The sequence below is a fragment of the Ambystoma mexicanum genome, chromosome 12 (genome assembly GCF_040938575.1).
Source record: "Ambystoma mexicanum isolate Mex_15411 chromosome 12, UKY_AmexF1_1, whole genome shotgun sequence".
In the NCBI taxonomy this organism is placed as follows: domain Eukaryota; kingdom Metazoa; phylum Chordata; class Amphibia; order Caudata; family Ambystomatidae; genus Ambystoma; species Ambystoma mexicanum.
The window spans coordinates 983,846,063-983,868,129 of NC_090936.1; the positions used below are offsets into that span (position 1 = coordinate 983,846,063).

At 47.7% G+C, this 22,067-nt stretch overlaps 1 protein-coding gene across 1 annotated transcript in view; it reads right to left on the bottom strand.

Moving 5' to 3' along the window:
- Positions 1–22,067, bottom strand: part of LOC138514164 (acrosin-like) — a 1,823,097-nt gene that overhangs the window by 1,225,045 nt on the left and 575,985 nt on the right. Inside the window, exon 3 of the mRNA XM_069629472.1 lies at positions 8,480–8,745. Within this exon, the coding sequence (XP_069485573.1) occupies positions 8,480–8,745 (266 nt within the window). The remainder of the gene's footprint in view (positions 1–8,479; positions 8,746–22,067) is intronic.

Genomic DNA, 22,067 nt, shown 5'->3' on the forward strand with positions numbered 1-22,067 from the left:
AATTCATGGAAGGCCCATGTTCCTGCCTCTGTGCCTTTTAACCTGCCTCCTACTGCCATGTGCTGCCTCCTACATAGCCCTCTGCTGCTGCCTGTCCAGTGGGTGTGTGCCTGCTGCCCACCTGCACTGTGTTTGGAGTGCCTGCTGTCCAGCCATTGCCAGTGCTCCTGTCCTTGGCCCTGTCACCACTTCAGCTGCTTCATTGGACTCCCACTCTGCCATACGACCACCACCGCTCCACAGCCCAGCTCTAGAACCACCTTACCCACCCACACCTGCCTCGGGGGCTGCCATGTCTGCACCATCTTCTTCAAACCGGAGCAGCAACCCCATCGCAGCGAGGCAGAGGGCTGCCAACTTCACCGCCAGGGAAGTTGACATCCTAGTGGAGAAGTTCCTGGAGCATTATGATGCCCTCTTCAACCCTTTGATGCAACGCGGCAAGGAAGGACGTCAGCAGATCTGGGATGGGATAACGGATGCCATCAACATGGAGGGGGTGGCATCCCGCACCTTCAAGACTGTGCACAAGCGCTGGAGGACCTGAAATCCGGGACCCACAGCAAGGCCCTGCGCTACATCCAGTCTGGTGCACTCACAGAGTTGCACCCACGCGCAGGTGCCGGATGTCGGCTACCAATATGCGGGTCCTGCAGAAGTTCTACCCGGCGCTGCACACCCAGGTCTGCGAGCTACATGAACCTCTGGAGTCGACTGGGGAGTATCCATGTGGTGCGATGCTCTACGGTGCATGCGCTCTGTGCATGTCGTAGCATGTTGGCAATGAGCCCCTTTGGCTTGCAGCAAGTATGCTTCTGAGACGGATGTCTGCGTGCATGCACCAGGCATTGTTCTCCGTGTGTGCATTCAGACGATATGTATTTTGAATGAGCTATCGCTTGCGTTGGTTGTTGTAGTGATGCCTTTCAGAACATGCACATGCAATGTTACCTGTGTCTGAGACATGCCAGTGTGACAGTGTGACAGGTGAGGTAGTGTTTCCCGCGTCATGTGCATGCTTGATGTTCAGCTGTATGTGCCAAAGATGAAAATGTGTGAATGGGCATCACTCACGCCTGGATTCAACACATGCATTTGGACGCCTGGCTTAGTCACGTAGAGGGATTACAGTTCACGGGACTCTGATGTGATTGGTCATCACACTGCTTGGGGCCTCTCTGTTGATGTGTGTGCATGACATGTGTATGTGCTTGTTGCTGTGGCACGCTGACATGTGCATGTGCAAATGATGCATGTGTGTGGAGTATACGCAATTGATTGGTTGTGACAGTGGCAAGTAGCCTGATGTGAATGTCTGGAGTGAATGCCAGGCATGTGTCTGCATGGATGTGGATTGCATGTCCATGTGTGTGGGTGTGGAGGTTGATGGTTGTTTCCTTGACTACTCATGTTCATGTGAATGTTGGAATTGACACACAAATTGGTGCAGTACACTGATGTTTCTGTTCTGTGTCTCCTTTTCCACAGTTGCATCTGATGATGAGGGTGGAACACGTGTTGTGGAGCATGGCAGCAGGGATGCCTCCACCAGGCAGAGACCTAGGTCCCAGCCACGCCCCCATGAAAGCACATCTCCGGGAAGCGATGTTGCTGTGGCAGCGCCGGTGAAATCAAGCATGGCTGCTGGGGGTAAGTTCAAGAAGGTGAAGGTGGGAGTGGCCTCCTCAGCAGTGGTGGGGACAGGTGATGCCACACAGGGGCCATCCATGGCAGAAGACACCCCAGTCATCCAGGTTGGTCGGAGGAGGTGGCCGTTGCAGCACAGCACATGGGGTCAAGTGGGGGTGTTGAGGTGAGCGTGTCTACTGTAGTCCTGTCCCAAGGGGAATGAGGCTGTGCAGGCCACTGTGGAGGTGCCTGTGCCGAATCTAGTCCCTGATCCATCGGATGCAGCAGAATGCGCCTGCCGGGATGCCTCCACCCTGACCCACCACCCAGTGTCGGCTGATGTGTCCACCCAGACCGACACCCCCTTAACATCTGGTGTTGCCATCTGGGACTATGTGCTACCTCTGCAGGCCGGGGTGGCGAGGCGTACAGCCTTCATTCGTTATGATGAGCAGGCTCCACGCAGTCTGCTTGCACATTATCACAGTGAGGTCTGCCGCCTCATCAGCTGGCTTGCAACATGCCTGTTCCGTGTTGTGCTCCATGGGATGTTAACTGCTGCGACCCCCTCCTTGTCTTCCTCCTCTGTGTGCCAATCGTCCTTCAGGGTGCCTTCCGGCCTAGATACCGCCAAGGCCCCCTGTGCACCAGTCCCACCCACATTGCCCACTCTGGTGGAGCCAACATCCCTGCTCGAGTTGGAAGTCCAAGGCAAATCAGCTCAGGTGCTCACCAAGCCTATCCAGGCACCGACAGGGTCACCGGCAATGTAGGGACAGCAGGCACCCAGAAGCAGTGCATGGGCCATAAGCCCCCAGGTAGTGTCATCAACTCGGAGGGCATACACACATAGCAGGCACTGTGTACTGTGGAAGCAGGTGGCAAGAAGGAGGAGGCTATCTTTGTCAGGCAGACCATACAAAGGAGGAAGGTGCGCGGTGTGAGATGGGAGGCACACGTGGACCTGAGGGACAAGATGTCTTCTGTGTTCAGACAATATGGGCGGCAGATTGGAGCAGAGAGGCAGTGGGCTCGGGAAACGAGGGTTGTGATGGCCAGGGCTGTGATTGCAGTGCGTTGGGCGAGGAGGCGTGCTGCCATCCTGGAGGCCACTTGCAGGGAGGCTGAGGTGATAGAGACACAAATACTGGAGAACCTGCAAGCCCGCACGGCAACAACGGAGGCCCGAATGAAGAGTGAGGATGTGGCGCTGGACTCAGCCATGGTGGAAAGGTTAAGTGAGATTGGCGAGGAGGAGATGGACTAGCCCGCTGCCTGTGTACATAGTTCTTTAGGTGTAGATTGAATTTCTTTATTTATTATTTTCCCCAGACTTTTAAGACATTCCTTCCCCGTTTTTATTTTATATAATTGTTTAGGCATAAGATATTCATTTTATTACATTTTTACCATGGACTACTTTGAGCTTCATTACAAGTTTATTTTTGTACATATTTCTTTCAAGTACATTATTCTGTTTGTTACATCCATGCTTCATGCAGTTCATTAGTGTGTCGGCCTCTTAGTTATATTTTAAGCCAGTCCATCCCTCCATTGCAAGTCATTTGTCATGTGGCGTGCATGCTTGTTTGTTGTTGCTGGGATGGTTCTGGATGGCAGGATGCACAAGTGCCTGACATGTGGGGGTGGGTCCATCAGACGACTGGGTCTGGACTGAATTTTTTCAATAGCATTTACCTGTGCAGCATCACTGTGTGTTTGGCATCAGTGTGGTTGGGGTGGAAGGAGGGTTCCATGTAATAATGTCCTAGCAAAAATGTCTCCCGACAAAAAAAGTAACTGTTTTTTGCTGAGACATTATTACATTGAACATGCGGCGACATCCCTGCAACCCGTCCCCATACAACATGCACATGTTTTTGCATTCACTTGTCACATGTCTATGGTGGGGGATGATTAAGGCCTGGAAGGGTGTGTGAGCAGATGCTCCTCTCATGGTGGGACCTCAGGTGATTCCAGTTGGTCGAATTTGCAGACTACATGTTGGTGGTACACTTCATGTTGTTGTCAGAACACAGACTTTCAGGTGAGCTGCAGAAGGTGGCTGGGGGGTGGCATCCAGTCTGAAGGGGGCTGCCTGTGGGGGGTGTTCAGTCTTGAGGGGGCTGCCTGTGGGGGGTGTCCAGTCTGGAGGGGGCTGTCTGTGGGGGTTGTCAAAGGTAAGGGAGTCTGGGGGTGGTGTCCAGTCCGGAGGGGGCTGCCTGTGGGGGGTGCACAGTCTGGAGGGAGTTGCCTGTGGGGGTTATCCAGTCTGGAGGGGGCTGCCTGTGGGGGTTGTCACAGGTGAGGGAGAAGGGGTGGTGTCCATTATGGAGGGTGGCTGGTGGGTAGTGTCCAGTCTGAAGGGGGCTGCCTGTGTTGGGTGTCTAATCTGAAGGGGAGTGCCTGTGTGGGGTGTACGATCTAGAGGGGGCTGCCTGTGGGGGTTGTCACAGGTGAGGGAGGCTGTGGGTGGTGTCCAGTCTGGAGGGTGGCTGGGGGTGGTGTCCAGTCTGAAGGGAGCTGCCTGTGGGGGGGGGGGTGTTCAGTCTGGAGGGGGCTGCCTGTGGGGGGTGATCAGTCTGGAGGGTGGCTGAGGGTGGTGTCCAGTCTGAAGGTGGCTGTCTGGGGGGGGGTCCAGTCTGGAGGGTGGCTGGGGGGTGGTATCCAGTCTGAAGGGGGCTGTCCAGTCTGGAGAGGGCTGCCTGTGGGGGTGTCCAGTCTGGAGGGGGCTGTATGTGGGGGTTGTCAAAGGTAAGGGAGTCTGGGGTGGTGTCCAGTCCAGAGGGGGCTGCCTGTGGGGGGTGCCCAGTCTGGAGGGAGCTGCCTGTGGGGGTTATCCAGTCTGGAGGGGGCTGCCTGTGGGGGTTGTCACAGGTGAGGGGGAAGGGGTGGTGTCCATTATGGAGGGTGGCTGGGGGGTAGTGTCCAGTCTGAAGGGGGCTGCCTGTGTGGGGTGTCTAATCTGAAGGGGAGTGCCTGTGTGGGGTGTCCGATCTAGAGGGGGCTGCCTGTGGGGGTTGTCACAGGTGAGGGAGGCTGTGGGTGGTGTCCAGTCTGGAGGGTGGCTGGGGGTGGTGTCCAGTCTGAAGGGGGTTTCCTGTGGGGGGGTGTTCAGTCTGGAGGGGGCTGCCTGTGGGGGGGTGTTCAGTCTGGAGGGTGGCTGGGGGTGGTGTCCAGTCTGAAGGTGGCTGTCTGGGGGGGTCCAGTCTGGAGGGTGGCTGGGGGGTGGTATCCAGTCTGAAGGGGGCTGTCCAGTCTGGAGGGGGCTGCCTGTGGGGTTTGTCACAGGTGAGGGGGCTGGGGGTGGTGTCCAGTCGGAGGGGGCTGCCTGTGGGGGGTGTCTAGTCTGGAGGGGGCTGCCTAAGGGGGTTGTCACAGGTGAGGGTTGCTGGAGGTGGTGTCCAGTCTGGAGGGTGGCTGGTGGGCCAGGGGAGGGGGGTAGTGTCCAGTCTGAAGGGGGCTGACTGTGGGGGATGTCCAGTCTGAAAAGGGCTGCCTGTGGGGGGTGTCCAGTCTGGAGAGGGCGGCCAGTGGGGGTTGTCACAGGTGAGAGGGGCTGGGGTGGTGTCCAGTCTGGAGGGTGCTGCCTGTGGGGGCTGTCACAGGTGAGGGGGGCTGGGTGTGGTGTCCAGTCTGGAGGGTGGCTGTGGAGTACTGTCCAGTATGAAGGGGGCTGCCTGTGGGGGTGTCCAGTCAGAAGGGGCTGCCTGTGGGGGTTGTCCAGTCTGGAGGGGGCTGTGGGTGGTGTCCAGTCTGGAGGTTGGCTGGGCATGGTGTCCAGTCTGAAGGGGAATGCCTGTGGGGGATGTTCAGTCTGGAGGGGGCTGCGAACTGCCTGTGGGGGGTGTCGCGTCTGGAAAGGGCTGCCACAGGTGAGGGGGCTGTGGGTGGTCTCCAGTCTGGAGGGTGGATGGGGGTAGTGTCCAGTCTGAAGGGGGCTGCCTGTGGGGAGTGTCCTGTCTGGAGGGGGCTGCCTGTGGGGGGTGTCCAACATGAAGGGGGTGTCCAGTCTGGAGGGGGCTGCCTGTGGTTGTTGTCACGGGTGAGGTGGGCTGGGGGTGGTGTCCACTCTGGAGGGTGGCTGGGGGGTAGTGTCCAGTCTGAAGAGGGCTGCCGGTGGGGGTTGTCCTGTCTGAAGGGGGTGGCCTGTGGAGGTTGTCACAGGTGAAGAGGGCTGGGGGTGGTGTCCAGTGTGCAGGGTGGCAGGGAGGTAGTGTCCAGTCTGAAGGGGGCTGCCTGTGGGGGGTGTCCAGTCTGGAGGGGGCTGCTCTGGGGGTTGTCACAGGTGAGGGGGTTTGGGGGGCGCTGTCTGGACTACAGTGGTTAATGTGCAGTAGGGGGGTATGTGGATAGGATGTGTGGGGACACGTTTTTGTAAGGGGTGTAGCCTACACTTACAAGGGGGGGCCCCCCTTATCGCTGGGGTGCGGCCTGGGCTTGTAAGGGAGGGCACGCGATTTCGCAGGGGTGCAGCCTGGGCTTGCGAGGGAGGGCGCACGATATCGCTGGGGTGTGGCCTGGGATTGCGAGGGGAGCTTGCATTTTTTCTGGGATGCGCATTGGGATTGCGAGGTGAGGGGCGCGATTTCGCTGGGGTGCAGCCTGGGCTTGCAATGTGAGGCGAGCGATTTCACTAGGGTACTGGATGCTGGGCCAGGGGTGGCAGGAGGTTTGCGCCATGTTAGTCTTTTTGCGTGCATTTTGGTGTGCGTGGGGTGTGTTGTGGGCCTTCCTCGCTCAGCTTGTTGTTAGTTGCGTGACGGCTAGTTATGCATCTTAAAATCCATGAATATGCGTGCCGCGCAAAACGTTTGCTGTGCCACGGCTTGCACAGGGTCCTTCTCGGAGCACGGCCCTCGCGCCACTTCTACGGCCAATTCCATGAATCGGGCCCCATATGTTTAACAGAGCCCTGAGTATGAAGACAGCTCCAACTATTGTCATCTTGTACAATTCTACATTTAAATAGAGAAAGCGTAGTAATAAAGAAGTATAAAGTTTGAAGAAAGCTGGCTGACATGGTGAACTTGGAGATGTTCTTCCACATAAGAGGTGGTTATCTGGTCAAGTAAAATCCTGCTGCCATGCAACCTGACATTTCCATACATTTTCTATGGTAGGCACCTCTAAGAGATTCTTATAGAAGAAGGAGGCAGTAAAAGTTGAATTTAACATAGGTTGCATTCTTTCTGCCTTCAGAGCAATGGCTTTACATATTAATAGGTCAAGTTAAGAGTTTCAAAAGGCCAAGCCAAATCCCCAACCAATCGAACACTAGCCACATAATGCACCAGTAAGTTAATTGAACACCTTTTCAGCGTTAAGACAGGCAATTGTATGTTTCTCCCTTGTGGTTCAATCTGTCTAATAATGCGACTAAGCTGCGCAGATTCACTGTTGTGTTTTGCATCAGCACAAAACCACATTTAAACTGGTGGAACACCCTCGGGACAAACTGCTGCAATTCTCTGGCTAGAATTTTCCTTTGTATCTGTATTAAGGGATGATTGGCAAGGGCCACAAAGAGGTATTTTGTCATCATTCCATGCCTTTGGCTGGGCAGTACTTATTGCCTGCTTCATAATACATGTCAATGGACCCCCCCACCCCCCCCAGGCCGCCGCTTCCTGAAACAGGCAGGAGGTCCTTGAAACTTGCTTCCAATGTATTATATGATTATGAGTAATTAACAAGGCGCAAATCTGACCAAAGGTCACCCTGCATGCCAAACAACATCATAATAAACACAAATTGAAAAGAGAAGAAATACTTAATTTAAAAAAGGCAAAGGCGTATATGCAATGACAAGGCTAAATAAAAAAAACTGGTAATTTAAATCCCCCTTTTTTCTGTATTGTAGACCCAAAGGTAGAAGATAAAGTTAGACATGGAAGCCAATAAAAGAGACAACATGGAAAACGACGTACTAATGTACAGAGACAGGATACAAGAGAAGGCATAACACAGAAGAGCTATGATCATATGTGCTTAAATGCTGTCTAAGAGAAAGAGGAAATGGAAAATAGTGTACCCCTGATGAAATTTCAGGCTAATTGTTATTAATTGTGAGTGTTAAGGAGCCAAACATGTACGGTAGTGATTTTAGAAATGGAATGACTGTTGACATTTGAAGTTGTATGTGAGATAAGAGTTTTAATAAGAAGAACTGGTAGCCGACATTGAAGTTTTCCTTTGTTTAAACACTGTTGTTTTGTTCCACAACATATGTATTACGATGACTGTTTTTAAATTGTAATACCATTGTTTCAAAAATGATTAATTAAAAATGTTGTTTGTTCAGAAGATAGTGTATTAAGGTTTAATGACAAACAGATACACATTTTCAGATGCAGTAATAGCCTGATCATAGTTACTTACCTTTCTACCTGATGGGTTTACAATTCGTAACCTAAGGAACACTAGTGTTTTTTCTTGTTTACAATATAGGGGGATTATTCCTTTAGGTTGTACATTTCACTCTGGTTTAATTTATGTATTAGTGGTATATGCAATAACGCCAACACATACCCTGAAAAATGATAAGCAATATAATACAGTTTTAGAATGATACTTTGGGTTTCTGTGAACTTTTTGATTATGATTTGCACCAACAGTAATCAAATTCTTTGTGCTTAGCAGAAACCTGAGACAAGTATCATAGGCTGTATCTCCCTATTGTCATATGTGGCTGACTGTCATGAATAGCATTTACAGAGGCCCTCCCAACATGAAAAAAATTGACACTTTCTATTAAGCGTTACACCATAATCATGATATTGGCTGTGCAGCATGGCTGTGCACTAACATTGGTGATGGCCCTGACTGGAAGAAAATAATGTTGCCTCACCGCCTTCTGTCATGACTCCCCAGCCACTGATATAACAGGGATGGAACTTGCTGGTGACCATGGTAGGACTGGGCAGGCAGGCAGGCTGTGCAAAGTCATTGTATACCACTGGCTCGTTAAATTCGATGATGGCTATATCGTTGGCCTCCACACGTGGGTTGTATTGTTCATGCTGCTTGTAGGACCTGATTGTTCGTATTTGTACGTCGCTGGTGAGTTCTGAGAGCTGGTAAGCTCCGATGACAATCCTCCACTTCATCCAAGCTCTTTAGGGCAGAAAAGTAATACCTGTTAGTGTGCTCAAGAAGGGACAGTTGGCTGGAACCAATCCTAGTTTTGCATTAATTTCTCACCCACAGCGAAACAGTAAAGCATGGTAAATTATTGGCAAGCAACATACACCCTGAATACTTAATAGGCACAGAAGTTCTGGCAAAAAGGATTCCTACAGCAAAACCAGGCTTTTACATTTAGGAAACAGTCTACCCATAACAAATATTTAACTTTTTTACTCGTCCCACTTCTTTCCACTTTTTTAGTCTACTTTTTGGTTTGCCTAGTATAGGTATTTTTTCTACTATAAAACTTTTCAGATTTCTTCTCATTTATGTGGATACTCGTCTGCCAGTTCCTCTCTTATGGATTACTACAGCTTCCCCATATTTCCAAAGTACGTGTATTTGAAGTCTAGGGCCTTATCATGAGTAGGGCGGAGTGGTAAAATGCGGCGGTAAATGCGACAGTAACGCTATTACCGCCGCATTTACCGCTCCAACCAATCTCGAGTTGGGTGGAAAGTGGGAGTTTTATCTCCATCTTTTTGCTGGAGGTAAAAATCTTCCATTTCCGCCTGTTTTCGGACCCAATGGGAATGGAGATTTACTGAGTTGCGGTAACGCTAATAGCATTGGGCGGTATCCTGGTGCAATTAGCGCCTGGATACTGCCCAACTCATGATGAGGCCCTAAGACCCTAGTCTTTATTTAGACTGACTCTGTAAGTGTCTTTGGGCAAAGCACAACACACAGTGATCAGCAGATACGAAGGGACACATTACAAGCTGGCAGCATTAGCAGTGCTAAAACCACCCAACAGCACCATGCTTTCCGGAGCCACTAAAGAGAGATTACACTGTAGTTTCACTAATGGGTAGTACCCAGTGCAAAGACTCCTAGGACTTTATTGGGCATTGGTGGCAATACTTCCAGCACCATCCACCATTACGAGTGGAGGTTCATTATGATTGAGGTAAGACTTCCTCTCACAAGGAAGTGCTTTTTTAAATATTAATCAGTGTCCACATCCATCAGGCTGTGTTGTACTACAGGCCGTATTCGGAAATACCACCAGTTTTACTGTGCCCTCCATATGTGTAATGATGCCTCAAGAGTGTTATGAATAAGCATCTGTCATACCTTTTTTTATTACTATCACAGATGGCACAGAAATCACTTCGAGTCTCAGAGACGGTTCAAATGGGCTTCCCTTTCTCTCATCTGTTTCACCCTCGTCCATAGCCCAAGCGTCCTTAACCCCAGTTTAGTGCTACCTGCGATGTTGACCTAAACTCCAGGGACATCATTTCACCAAAATGCCAGGGGTAGCGGAAGTGGACAGAAAAAATCATGTGAAGATCACCTAATTATGTCTGATGCTCTCAATTCGCTCAAACGGAGCTCATTCATTCCTTTATCCTTCAAAAAAACAAGTTAGATTATTATTCTATTTTTCAGTTTTCTTAATTTTTCATAGTCATATTCTCCTCAATGTGCCAAAATCTTCAATTCATCCCAAAAACCAGGACCGATCCTTGGTTAAAAGGTCCCAAGTCATGTTTTAATTCACAGTTACTGAGGCAATAAGACTCTCTGTTCTCTATATAACACATAGCCAATGCATTTCGGTGTCAGAGTCTCGTACGGGGTTCTACATGCGTAGTTATCCCGTGATCGGTATCTTGTTAGTATCAGAGTTACCGGCGCTACATCCGTCTGCTGTGAAGCTCTCTGAGGACACCCGGATTTTGGCACATTGAGTAGAATATAACTTTATGAAAAATTAAGAAAACTGAAAAATAGAATAATAATCAAACTTGTTTTTTTGAAGGATAAAGAAATGAATGAGTTCAATCTGAGCAAATTGAGAGCATCAGACATAATTAGGTGATCTTCACCTGCTTTTTTCTGTCCATTGTTAGTTTTGGTCCTTGTGTCATAGGACCAAATCTGCCTGATAGCTCCTAGTACTGCAACAGTGGAATAGAAAGTATGAAACACAACAAAATGAAATTTCCTAAAATGTGAAAAAGTAGTGCCCACCTCTACCCCTCCTTTATCGGGGTAGCGGAAGTGACATCAGATAACCCTTGACCTCTGATGACATTACAGGACGTGATATCATTTGACCCTGCCCCCCAAGTGGCATCACAGGAAGTGATGACACACGGCCTTTCACCCCTTGGCAAAACAGCAAGTGGCATCACATAGCATTGTTCCTCTGTACACTAAGTAAAATATGGTAAAATATCACTGTAATATGACATACTTTTCATACAAGAATGGGTCACTATATGTATCAGTGTGTGTATAAGCACATATTGCCAAATTACTGTGAATGTAAGCGGATGCCCAACACAACAACCTGGACTATTGTACATTACTCAGACTAAACTGTAAACAGACAGTGCATCTCACAGAGGCCTAAACCCCAAACTCCAGATATCCAGTGCCTGCCAAGTGACTGGCCACAGACTGGAAACAGCAACTGACCAACACAAGTCCAATCAGAAGACAATCAGAGGCTGTACCACTTAATGCTTTTACACTTGGACAATGCGTGCAGGGATTTTCTTGTCAATAGTTCTCTTTGAACCATTGCACAGCAACCCACGCCCGCCAGTCTGAATATACTCCAACCATTTTCACACATGCAACCCACCATCCACTGTGAGTCAGCCTTCCGTCAGCAGCTTTAAATGTCTGGCACCCAGTCCCGCCGTCAACACCTTCATGTTTACACAGTGCTACCCTCCAGCAACTTAAGTCTCCACTGGTACCCGGGAATTTGATTTGTCACAGAAGCTCGATATATCCCCCACAGCATCATCCATTACAGGGGCCCAGAATTCAAAGGTTAATACGCTCATCCAGTGTGTGCCAAAGTAGCTTTGATAACAGTCCCATGCCTCAACCAGAAATACCAAAGGAGGGGCGAGGGTGGGGATGCACATCCTCTTTTCTGACAACCAAACCATGCAATACCACACTTGGGTGACTCTGTATCAGTGCAGATACACATACTTCCAAAACCAGACCCAGTACGTTGGTCGAACTGTCAGTGCTGAACTGTCTAGTGGGTCACAGCCGCCAGAAGAGCAAGACACCTCGCGGTTTTCCTCCACACCTCATGGCCACGTCCTACGAGCGTCGCCATTCATCAATTCAGGCAAGTCTTTCTGAAGCCTCCCCCCCCCTCTCCCCCCCCTGTTTTCATCTTGCCATTTTTCCCACCAATACATGGTGAGGATACTTCTCAACAGAATCAGTTCTCCTGATTTGCACCTCACACCAGTTGTCTGTAGGTGCGCATAGCAATTAACTTTGCTCCTCCTTTTTCCTCATGTCAGCCTCCCATGCAGCATCGCGCTCGGGGACAATTCCCGTTACCAATACCTACCGACTACAGGCTCCATCCACGAGCACACTGACGTGGACCTAGACATCTCCAGCCTCGGATTAATTGGCGGTCCTGGTTCTTTTCTCTCTTCACTTCCTCCTGAGAAGACACTGCCCAGGTAATTTCTTTTCCTGACCAGACCGTGCCCAGCACTTTCCTTGGGTTCCCTTGGTCCCAACTAACGCTTTCCATTTATTGCTGGTTATTTCCCTCCTTCAGGTTCCAACTGCCCTGTCTAGTGTTGACCTATGGACTATTAAGAATTTCAAATGGACCTTTCCATTTCCCCGCTTCAGCAACAAGCACCCCCCTACCAGCTTCCTACGGCTCCCATCCATTCCATCCATTCTAGGTAAGTTTATCATTACTCCTCTAGCCTGTCCTGCCTTACCCACCTGGACCTTGGCCCTCTGACCGGCGGGTAGCAGCCAGTGACCCTTGCATCACTCTTCCTAAGGGGACCCAATGCCACAATCTGTTCTCTCAGCCCCCTGTTTGGGGGGAGATTCATCAGAACTTTTCCCGAGACTTCCCTCTCCTCACAGGGGCTTGTTTGTATGTGGCTATGAGATATACCTCAGACTCGACTAGGATTGAAGTCTGTCTTCTTGACTTAATCCCTATTTTTGCATGCCAAGTAATTCTGTATAGATCCACCTCCATGTTTGATTTATTTCACGTTTTTATCTATTCTGGTGACTCATCCCCCTTTTTTTCCAATTTTTTTTTTCTTCTCTCCCCTTTTCACCCATACAGGGTCCTGCTAATTATCGCCCTGATGAAGGCGGAGTACATTCTCTTGTTCCGCCGAAACGCTTTCTTGTATCAGAGGGGAAACAAGGTCCTTCACAGCAACATTTTTGGACCACCAGGACCATCTTGCTCATGTGGCTTTTTCCACTGATGGGATCATGTCACCTATGTAAAGCACCCACATTTCATGTTGCTTATCCATTCCCCCTGTAGCGTTGGCAGACCCTATCCCGACACATAACATCCTCAGCTTTGGGAATTCATTCTAATCACTATAGAATACTGCTTATTTGCTCTATTTTCTTATTATTTTGAATAGAGGTACAGTTGTACTCATCACTCTGTGTTTTTGCTTTCTGAGTGATAAATAACTTGTTTTTCCGTCAATATTGAAAAAAAATTTATGTCTTTTTCGTTTATGTATTCTTTTTGATGTACTAATTTTCACCCTTTTCTTGTTTGTTTGAAAGTTTCAATACTCAACTTACAAATGGAAGATTTACATTTATGTTTTTGATTGTATATGTTCTTCCAAGTTGGATTTTACTATATGTACCATTTTTTGATGTAAAGGTTTAACATTAATCCTTCTGAATATCTGTTCATTGTCAAGGAGTGTTTCAGTACACATATTTGCATGCAAAATTCCATTTAGGTTATGTGGGTCTAGACCGGGTGAAAATTTCTAATTCATTTAAATTTCACACTGGCTAACCCCAAGCATACCAGTACCCTTGTTTTGCTGAGACACTAGATAGTAAAGCAATTTGCTATTTCCCCTATATTATAGTTTAGAAAGCATACAAAAGGAATGTTGACCCTCCCAAGTGAGCACCACCACAGGGAAGAGGTCGTTTTGCCTAGTTCATTCTCTGTAACGCTCACACTTTTGGCATGTGTGTTTATAATTTACACACATGTGATTTTTGTGCATTGATATGTATCCTCCACTCAAGCTGAACCCTACAGTACTTATCGGTTAAACAGCACTGCATTGGGCAAACTCTGACCTAACTGGGTGTACGATCATGCCTATGGTCACCAGACATTCAATATCTCTGAAAGCCCTTTGAGTCGCTGTTATGTGACATGCTGGCGCTGCACAACGCAAATAAAGTGTAAACTAATCAATCACATGCTGCTCCCGAATTTGCCTGCATTCACAACAATTAGAAATTGTAGAGGCATACTGTTCTAAAATGCACATTTGAACAACAACGGCCAAGTTAGTACCTCTTGCAGGGTGACAAAGGTGGGCATGGGCCAGTCGCATGTCTAGTTTTAGTGTATGACCTGCGACTGACACAGTCCCAGCCCCAATGGTCTTTCGGAGACCATGTGGCCATTTCACTACTGGCCAGTTTGTTTTAGACGTGGAAGACCTACGTGTTCATATATGAAAGTTGACTCCGCCGTGACCCTATCTAGCATTCAGAGGTACTGTGCAGTTGGAAAAGCTCAGATTTGCCTCCAGGCCGGCAGTCATTGGCAAGAATGTATTTTGCACCTATGCAAAGAGCAGAAGAACCTGCAGCAAGCAACATGGCTCAACGACATGACCAGCGTGGAAAGATTAACCACATCAGAGTAGTGTACCTCCACCGTAGTACGCAGCAGGTATAGAGGCTTCTGAGAACAAGTCAAAACCTTCTACCAAGCGGACTGCCTGGTTCACGCCATGGCCTCCCTCTCTGGCCACTTTGGCACATTTTATTCAAGAGTCCCTGTATTCTTTGTAGGAAGCCAATTGATTTCCATGGGCTAAATACCCAATTTAATCCAGAGTAGGTAACGTGGAGCATTTGCCCTGAAAAAAAAGGCCCAGTGCCGTTAAACTGCACAAGCAGTCGCACATCAAAATATGGTGAGATCTTTGCAAAGAAGAAATGGACCGAGGACCTCACAGGTGCCAATACTCATGTTCCCAGGCCAGCAGAGTGACCAAACCAAGTTTTGTGTTGAAAAGCGATTTGACCACAGATTTCCAACACCACAAAGTCTTTAATAAAGTTGATATGTTTATGAATATAGAAAAACTATGCACTTATCGCGGATAGCAAAAAAAGAAAAAAAAGAAGAAAAATCTCAAACTCAGTTGAGGACAGTGCTTTCAGTATGGGCAACTAGGCAGACTGCACACACTCCCATAGTTATGCGCAAAAATCAGTGTTGGTACTAGTGATGCAAACCCTGGCTAAGCAGGCAAGCTAGTTCAGTGGGTTCAGCATGTACTGCTGGAATCTGAGTAAGAACTGCAGGTCTCAAGTTCGAATCCCAGCAAGGCCACCTCAGCTTTTCATCCTTCTGAGGTCAATAAAGGAATACCAACTTCAGTTGGTTGATAATAATTGTATTTAAATGTTCTATGTACAGTGCATTGGCGAAAGCGCCATATAAATCACAAAATATCAACATTCTAGAGGGCGTGGGGGCGTAGGAGACTGTGCTACTGAAATCAGAGCAAGGTGATTGCACAGGATTGAGCCCAAATGGGTGCTCTGGGAGAGTTTGAGGTATAAAGCACCCCCACACAACAATCTGAAGATATACAGATTGGTGGCAATACAGAAACTGGTCACAGGTGCACATGTGATAAATAACAAGACTGATGACTAACATGACAATATTTTTTTTAATTAACATGTCGCAAATAAATATGTTTCAAGCACTTTTCACAGAACATTTATTGGTATATCGTTGATTTAGATTGGAGAGGCGGGGAGCTGCTCAAATAATTCTCACCCAAAAAAACGGTGATGCCCTGCAGCACCACTGTTAACAGGGGTCATGCAAAGCAACCGATGGGATGCCTCTGCTGCACGTTTCACAAGACGGGGGAAGTAGGTATACAGGAAACAGTGCAAAGCCTGAACCTATACCCAGTGTGCTCAAGGGGTTTAATTGGATAGGAAATGAGTTGCTGTGAGGGAACTGTACGAATGCCGATGGAATGCCTCCCGTCAAGGACATCATTTGTGGGTCGCGACAAGTCGCATATGTGACCCCTGTGGCCGCAGTTGCTACCCCTGTGTTCTCCCTTGCGACGCCTAAATTAAACAAACATGTTTTTTTTAAATTGTTTAAAAAAAAACAAACAGGAGCTCCTGGGCTGCGGCCAGTGGTGGGCACTGCAGCCCCGGCGGGTGGCAGACACAGCAACAGCAAGATGAGGCCTTGAGGGTCAGGCAGGGCTACCTTACGCCTGCCTTGCACATTGCTGCATGCATTCACTGCACGCATACCCAGATTAGACAGAAGGCAAGCCCTGCCCGAGCCACATAAGCCCAGCCCCACCCAGTTAGTAAGTTTGGTCTCTTTGGAGATAAGTTAACAATGCAGGAAAATTAACTTTCCTAATGTTTTACCTTTAATCAGAAAACGACTTGGACAAAAAGAACAAGAAAACAGCTGCAAAGCTACTTTCCTCTCAGTGCGCCTGTATCGGAGCATTTAATAGAGAAATGCAACAGGTTTACTTTTGCTTCCTACAATTTACCTAATGAATCTGTCAATGGCTTTACTGTTACAAGGAACCTCAAAATGATGCCTTATTTTATTGGCGTGAACTAGTGTCAAACCATATGGCAGGAATGGATAACTGCAAATTAACAAGGGGGGGGGTCCTGGGAGTCTATCTGAAAGACATTAGTCCTGGTTACGAGACCCTTACCCAGATTCTTTAGCTCACTATCTTTCAAAGAGGAGAAATATCCAAAATATATCAATCTTTGTCCTGCCTTGGGGCAGTGCAGCACAGAAAGGCTAGGCAATTCTCCCCTGAACAAGAGTACCAACAGCATCCCCAGACACGTGTTTCGGTCTGGTTGGACCTCATCAGTAGGATGGAGCTGTGCCTCTCTAAGAATAGTGAGCAAGGGTTCCAAGTCTGGATTCCCCATGTAAGGGTGAGACCCAAAGTTACTTAAATTATGCAACTTTACAAGGGGTGGAGGGGGGGGGTCATGGGAGTCTCTCTGCCAGACAATAGTCATGGTAATGAGTGCTTCACACAGATTCTTTAGCTCACTATTTTTCACAGAGGAGAAATATCCAAAACATATCAGTATTTGTCCTGCCCTGGGGCAGTCCAGCATCGAAATGCCAGGCAATTCTCCTCTGAGCATGAGTACGAACAGCAACCCCAGAAACGTGTTTCGGTCTGGTTGGACCTCATCAGTAGGGTGGAGCTGTGCCTCTCTAAGAATAGTGGCCAAGGGGTCCGCATCTGGATTCCCTAGAAAACTTAGGGTGAGACCCAAAGTTACTTAAATTATGCAAATTAACAAGGGGGATCCTGGGAGTCTCTCTGCCAGACATTAGACCTGGTTACGAGAGCCTTACTCAAATTCTTTAGTTCACTATCTTTCACAGAGGAACAATATCCAAAACATATCAGTATTTGTCCTGCCCTCGGGCAGTCCAGCACCGAAAATGCTAGTTAATTCTCCTCTGAACAAGAGTACCAACAGCAACCCCAGACACTTGTTTAGGTCTGGTTGGACCTCATCAGTAGGGTGAAGTTGTGCCTCTCTAAGAATAGTGAGCAAGGGGTCCACGTCTGGATTCCCTTAGTAACTTACGGTGAGATCCAACTTTGGACCATGGTTGATCTGGAACTACATTGGGAACTAAAGGGGTCTCCCGTACTACTTTTGTTTTGTCACTGGTTTGACAAAACATGCAGTCTTTCACCAATCTCTCAGCCATCTTGTCAATGCGTGGCCACCAATAGCTCTGACGGAGTATTCTCTTGATTGCCCCTTCCCACGGTCTGATTGACTCTGGAGGAATCACACACCACCCCCTCCTCAGTCTGTCCTTGTATATGTTTAACTCCTCCTTGACCTCCCACCATATATCAAACTTTCTATCCAAATTCTTCCTTTGGGGATTCCCTTCACCGTCCACACTTAAATTAACTTAAGTTCTTCATCAGAACCTTCTTCTTGCAACCACTTCTCTGGACTCACAGTATCTTCCACTTCTGCTACTACCGATTCATCCACTTCCATACCCTTAATGTTCTCAGTTTCACTGATGGGCATCCTAGAAAGGCAATCTGCCACTACATTATTTTTCCCAGGCAGAAAACTCAAATCAAAATTATATCCTTGGAGACCTAAGCCCCACCGACTTATCATAGGTGACCCCAAGGCCCATCTCCCACTCTCAAACAACTGCACTAGTGGTTTATGATCTGAGCGAACAACAAAACGCCTACCCCACAAAAAATACTTAAAGTGTATTGTGGCCCAGAACATGGCTAACGTTTCCCTCTCAATATCTGAGTACTTAGGCTCCGCCCCTCTCAAAGCCCTCAATGCAAATGCAATAACTCTTTCTTTGTTCTCCTTGTCATATTGCAGTAAGGCTGCTCCCAATCCCAACATGCTAGCATCCACCACCAAAACTGTTTTATCCATTGGATCAAACCTTCCAATAGTGGGCGCTTTACTGATTGCTTCTTTAATATTTTCAAAAGCCACACCACACTCCGTAGTCCAATCAAACTTGGACCCTTTTTTGAGTATCATTCTTATAGGAGTGGACACCATAGCAAAGTCTTTTACAAATCTATGGTAGTATTCGACAAGACCCAAGAAAGACCTCACTTGGTCTTTGTCTGTCGGTATTGGTGAATTTTTGTACTGCATCCACTAAACATCTCTTCGGTCTCACACCAAACTCATCAATCTCATGTCCCAAATACTCCACTCGTCCAACCGCAATCTTACATTTATCTCTTCTCACATTCAACCCAGCCTCAAACAATCTGCTCAACACTTGGGTCAAAATCACATCATGTTCAGCTATAGAACTTGCATAGATAAGCATGTCATCTTGGAATACCACAATATTCTTCACTCCTTCCATAACAGTGTCCATCACCCTTTGGAAAACAGCCGCCACCGAGGCAAGGCCGAACGGCATTCTACAATACTTAAAAGTACCGAAAGACGTTATAAACGCTGTGAGATGTTGGCAATCCTCCTTCAAAGGAATCTGGTGATAGGCTTGAGAAGGGTCAATCACGGAGAACACCTTGGCATCCTTGAGAGTTGACAACTTGTCACCAATTATTGGCAAAGGATGTCTGTCTACGAGAATGTTCCTATTGATGTCCCTTCATGTCTAAACAAAGCATTTTGTCCCCATTTGGTTTTGCCACCACCATCACTGGCAACAACCATTCAGAACTTTCACTCTCTTCTATGATCCCTTTCTGCAACAATGTTTCAATTTCTGTTTTTAGCTTTCCCCTCAAGTCATGAGGTATTGGTCTCAGTTTATGCACCTTTGGAATTACCCCTGCTTTCAAACGAATCTCATGTTCAAAACCCTTAAGCATCCCCAAGTCTCCTTGAAACACCATTGGAAATTCTTTCTCCAATTTGCCTTTAATCTCTGCAACTGAGACTGGTTCTTCCTCACTTGCTTGTATCCTAATTCCTAGTTTGCATTGTTCGCCCCACCCCAAAAGGGACGAGCCTTCTTGTGTCACATATACTTCTGAATCACAACTCCTACCTTTGTATTTGATAGCAGCTTGAAATTTCCCTAATATCTTGATCTTTACATTGCCATATGCATACGGTTCTATTGTGTGCTCCTTTAATTCACCGAGTTTGCCTTGCAAACAGCCTTCATATGTTCTTCTTGACATCAGAGTCCAGGGCGAACAACTATCTACCTTCAATGTCACAACCCTACCATTCATCAAAAATACATCCGTTGGCGCACTTCCCTTGTTGGATATCTATGATATTTCCAGGACATGTTTGGTCTGAGGACCCTGGACAATTACTGAGCTCTCTTCTTGTTCTGGAATTCTTGCTCCTGACTCAATACTTTGTACTTGGTTGGCCTGATTCTCTACAGACTCTTGCAAAATGTCCCTTCTTCTTGCATTTCAAACACAAAATGTTCCTTGCAGGACACAATACACTTGTAGAAATATGGCGATTGCTACCACATTTATAGCATTTAACCTCTTTGTTCACATTCATTTTCTTGAATCCCCTCACTGCTGCCACTTCACCTTCTTGTCTATCGCCCTTCATGGTGGACATGTACTTGTGAGTCTGCTCCATTCCTCTGGCAGTCTCCACTGCCACTTCCAGAGACACATCTTTAGTCAGCAATCTTTCCTGTATCTTCATGTTATTGGTACAACATACTAACTGGTCACGTATAAGTGAATCAGTTAATGGGCCAAACTCACATGTATGACTCAGAGATCTTAAGGCTGCAATAAAGTTTTCCACAGGCTCGTGGGAATCCTGTACCCTCTGAAAAAACTTGTGTCTTTCAAATGTTATGTTTTTCTTTGCCTCAAAGTGAATTTCTAACTTCCTTTCAGCCAGAGTATATTGGTCTATCTCTCCTTGACCCTCTTGTGGAGGTTTAGGCAATCCGTCATAGACACTACGACCTTCAGTGCCTAGATTGTGCAGGAGTATTGCTTCTTTTCTTGCTGCAGAAAATGTGTCCCCACCAATTGCCACTAAGTAAGTATCAAATATTTTTTTCCATCTGTCCCACCTTATAGGTGGAGCCCCTGGCTCAGAAAGGAAAGGTGGAGGCGGGGCCATGCTAGCTGCAGCCATGATTAAGTTGCTAAATCACAACTGCCAATGCTATGACTGATAATCCAGTATGCACAACTTGATATGTTGTCAGAATTTCTATTTCCACTCCTACACCATTTGGGTCTACGTGTGCCCCCTTTTCTTCAATTGCTTGTGACTGGAGACAAGTTATTTTGTGACACTCCCTTAGTGCCGTATATCATTTTGGATTCTTTACCTCTCGGGCCGGTTGGCGGGCGGGCTTGTTTTCCCTGTCTTATGGGCTGAACCAATGGGATGTGTGGTATCAGCCTGACAAGGAGTTAATTTCACTTCCAGCGACACACTTGAGTGGACCACCCCCCTTGAATGTTCATATGAGCACTACTCTGCTCTCCCTCCGCCCCTCCTCACCTTTATTGCTTGCTACGATGAAGAGAGGATGAGCGGGTCTAATCCGGCGCAGCTTCCAACGCTTAAGTCCACTGGGACGGGCGGTCCACTGAGGCTTTAGACAGCGCGCCTCACTACGCTTCCTCTACCGCTGAGCCCGGGAGGACGGGAGACTCTGGAGCACTCCGGTGGCCGATCGCACGAAGTGCAGACACGCGTTTGTCTTGCCGTGCAGCTCCCTTCCGTTGCGGGCCCGCTCGGGGATCACCTCGTCGCCATTGTAAAGATTGGCTGACACGGTGAGAGTTGTAATAACTTTTAAGTTTTATTACGGCGAGCCCGCCGGTAAAGTCTCTCCCTCTGCCTCCGTCCTCAAACTGTCACTGCCGTCACGCGAACATCGCTCCCTGGAACAGTAAAAAAGGGAAGATGTTTGCGTGACGACGTGCTCACGAGCAACTGTAATCTCTACAAGTGACTCAAAGGGCTCCAGAGATATTGAATGTCTGGTGACCATAGGAATGACCGTACACCGTTAGGTCACAGTTTGCCCAATGCAGTGCTCTTTAACCAATAAGTAATCTAGGGCTCAGTTTAAGTGGAAGATATATATCAATGCACAAAAAGCATGTGTGAGTATATTATAAACAATATGCCAAATGTGTGAGCGTAACAGAGAATGAACAAGGCAAAACAACCTCTTCCATGTGGTGGTGCTCACTTGGGAGGGTCAACATTCCTTTTTCATGCTTTCTAAACCATAATGGAGGGGAAATAGTCAATTGCTTGTCTGTCTAGAGACCTACTAGACAGTCCAGCACTGACAGTTCTACCAACCATACTGGGTCTGGTTTTTGAAGTATGTGGGGATGTGAGGAATTCGACCATCCGCACAGTGGGTGTGCGCTCCCCTGGACTTTTTTGAAATTTTAAATGAAAGTGACTGATAGATCAACCTCTGGAAAATGTGTGGAGCTACACATAGACCCTGTACTTGGTATGCCAGAGAGGACCGTGGTTCACACTATGCAATCACTGTTCAGAGCACCCAGGGCCTAATGTACCCTCCCCCGGCATACAAAAGGAGGACTAAGCCAAGGGCAAGTTAGAACTATCCTTTATTTCCCATAACAGACAGGGATCATACAGGAAATAATGATCCAGCAATCACAGCTCCTGAGCCCGTCTTAGGGCCTTTT